The sequence below is a fragment of the Haemaphysalis longicornis genome, unplaced genomic scaffold (genome assembly GCF_048455015.1).
Source record: "Haemaphysalis longicornis isolate Haplotype H1 unplaced genomic scaffold, Haemaphysalis longicornis Haplotype H1 scaffold_4, whole genome shotgun sequence".
Lineage (NCBI taxonomy): Eukaryota > Metazoa > Arthropoda > Arachnida > Ixodida > Ixodidae > Haemaphysalis > Haemaphysalis longicornis.
Window position 1 is genome coordinate 99,420,214 of NW_027526361.1, and position 3,227 is coordinate 99,423,440.

At 48.3% G+C, this 3,227-nt stretch overlaps 1 protein-coding gene across 1 annotated transcript; it reads right to left on the reverse strand.

Moving 5' to 3' along the window:
• Positions 1-1,156: 1,156 nt before the first annotated feature.
• Positions 1,157-2,913, reverse strand: LOC144179871 (uncharacterized). Its single transcript, XM_077708295.1, has one exon. The coding sequence runs from the start codon at positions 2,911-2,913 to the stop codon at positions 1,243-1,245; it is 1,671 nt and encodes a 556-aa protein (XP_077564421.1). The 3' UTR covers positions 1,157-1,242.
• Between the last annotated feature and the right edge of the window lie 314 nt (positions 2,914-3,227).

A 3,227-nucleotide genomic window follows, 5' to 3' on the forward strand; every position in this document is an offset into this window, starting at 1 on the left:
ATTAAATACGCAAAAGGTAATGCAATGGAAGGAATTGTGTGGCAAGGAGATCTGACCCATGAGCAGGAGGTAATAAAGCTGGCATTCGTTGAGCATTATACCGAGCTTTTCAGCCCCGCCTCCCCGAGAATTCGGGATTTTAAAGACGATTTCCTTTCACTAATGCCTCGTTTAGAGGATGATGTTAGACAAGAATGAGAAGAGCTCGTGTCGTTGAGAGAAACTGAAGAGGCAATTTCAGATTTAAAAAAGAGTAAAACGCCAGGCCCTGATGGACTGAGCGCAGAATTTTATAAGCATTTTACTGACAGCGTAGCACCTTTCCTTTTCCATGTATTTGCCGAGGCGTACGAAGCTGGTGTTTTGCCTCCGTCGTTCTCACGTACGCAGACTGTACTAATACCGAAAGCTGACGATTGCTGTAAAAGGCAGTCGGTCACTGGCTATCGTGCAATAACGCTAGCTAACATTGACTACAAGATAGTCATGAAAGTCGTAGCAGAAAGATTACAAAGAGTTTTTACAAGTGTTGTTGGACCACACCAGACGTGCTGAATCAAGGGTAGGAGCATAACTACAAATATTCATGTAGCCCGCACAGTACTGGAAAGTTGTGATATGTATGGTCGCAAAGTTGCTTTGCTCCAAATCGACTATGAGAAACCGTTCGACAGAGTGTGCCATTACATATTGTTTCGTATTTTGGAACATATAAATGTTGGTAGTGCGGTCATAGAAGCAGTGCGCATGGCTATCGTGAATGCTTCACGCAGTTGGTAATTAATAAGGAGGTGACAGAAAGTATCCCAGTGCTGTCTTCGGTCCGAAAAGGGTGTCCGGCTTCACCCCTACTTTTTTGTATTATCTTGGAGCCTTACTGTTTGAAAGTTATCAACGATGCTGAAATAACTGGGTTTCATCTTCACTCAAGCGAAGTGAAGTTGTTAACGTATGCACATTATGTGGCGTTTTTTGTGAAGACAAGCAAAGTATCACAGAAGCGATCAATGTAACTAAACAGTTTTGTAGGGTAACAGCAAGTGCAGTGAACTGGACAAAATGTGAAGGTTTTTGGCATGGTGGGTGGGAATCAACGCCGCGGGTTTTTGCAAATGTCAGCTGGAAGGTGATGCCGACGCTGTATCTAGGAGAGAGAGAGAGAGATAAACTTTATTTTGAAGCCTGTGTCCAAAGGACTGCTCGGCTTCTTGGTTAGGTTGCAGGGACTATAGTCCTGGCTATCTATAGTCCTGGCGTGTTTTTAACGTGGTGCACCAGCGTGGTCCAATAGAGCTCTTCAAGCTCCTTAGGGGGTGTGACCCATGCCTCCCAGCAAGTAGGGCGCTTTGTGGCAGGAATTGGTTGCAGGGAAGATCTCAGGGTGCTTTGTATGTTTGGGCATGTCCAGAGGGTGTGTTCATTGTTGGGGTATTGGTCGCAGTGTGAGCATTTTGGTGTGCCTGGAAGCCCGTCTATGTAGTGTTGTATGTGTTGTGTTGGTAGCGTGCCCGTTTGTGCACGTCGAATGAGAACAGCGTCAGGGCGGGCGAATTTTCGGGGGTAGGGAAGGGTGGTTCTCTGATCTCTGACGTCCCGTAAGTACTTTCTACGAGTCTGATGCATTTCTCGGCGGTGCTCTTTTGGGTCATAGAAGCGAGGCCAGGGTATTGGGGTGCCCGGATCAAAGAGAGCAGCTCGGGCTAAGGCATGGGCCTTCTCATTCCCCTTTACACCTGCGTGTCCAGGGACCCATATCACAGTGGTATGAAGCTCGGGGTGGTTACGTGTGATGCTGGCGAGTGTGTAGCGCATGTGGGGGTGCATGTGATTCTCCCGTAGATTGCGAATTGCTGATTTGCTGTCCGTGATGATTACCAGTTCTGTTTGATCTTGGTGTGCTTCTATGGCGTTTACAATAGCCTGAAGCTCCAGAGATGTCGACGACGGTGCGGGGGCGTACTTGGCTACTGCGGAGAGGACGTCGCTATGAAAAGCTGTCGTTCCGATTTTGGTGTCTTTGTTGTACGCAGCGTCGGTGTAAATGACCGTAGTTCCTGGGGAAAATGTCTTCCTGTTGTAGTGGTTTGCCCTGTCAGCGCGGCGACTTGCCTGGTCTGGACCCATATTTTTGGGTATGGGCTTCAAGGTTATGTTGGCTGGACATGACCATGGTGGCGGCTCTGGTGGAATATGCTGGAGCTGCGAGATGTTGTGGCCCAGATCAAGGAGGATGAGACGACCTTGGGGCGACGTTTGTAGTCTTTGGGTTTGGGCGAGGTGGTGCGTGTCAATCTTCTCACTGAGTGTATTCAGCGCGCCTGTGGCATATAATAGGTCATTTTGGGTGAATCTTGGGGTGCCTGTTATGATACGGGTTGCGTTGCGGAGAATTACTTCGAGTTTTGTGTGCTGAGTTTTTGTCAGATAGTAGTAAGGAAGGCCGTACATGATCCGTGAGATAAGGAGAGCTTCCACCACCTTGCGACCTTCATGTTCCTTTAAACCATACTTGCTGCGGGACACCCTGTTTATCATGTGGAGGATCTGGTTCGCTTGAGTAGTGATGGTTTTCAGCCAGGTTGTACCTGTGCCGTCCTGATCTATGTGAAAGCCGAGGATCCGTATGGAGTGTTTTCGCGGAATTTCTTTGCCGTTTAGGTGTAGCCTGATGAGTGCCCGGATATCGTTTGCGTGAGCCTTGCGGGAGCCGATGACTACCGTGTATTCTGTCTTCTCAGGAGAGCACACCAGTCCAATAGAGGCCGTGTACTGAGTTACTACGTCTATGCCTCGCTGCAGCGTCTCTTCTTGAGTGCCAGGAGAGCCCGTGTGACACCAAAGGGTAATATCATCGGCATAGATGGAATGTTTTAGTCCCGGTATATCATTCAGAAGGGGTGGAAGATCGCTCATGGCCAGGTTAAACAGAGTTGGAGAAAGTATGGCTCCTTGGGGCACTCCTGCTGTAAGTTTGCGGGCATTACTGATGTGGTCTTCTACTTTGATTTTGACGAGCCGGTTAGTGAGGAAATCTCTAAGATACTGGATAGTTCTGGGTCCTAATTTGTTGCGTTTTGCTTTTTCGAGTATTGGCTCATGAGCGACGGTATCGAAAGCTTTCTTTATATCGATCCCGACTATGGTACGAGTTTGGGCAGTGCTCTTCACTTCCACTATGTCTCTATGAATGCGCAGTATGGTGTCTTGGGCAGAGACAGGTCGGCGAA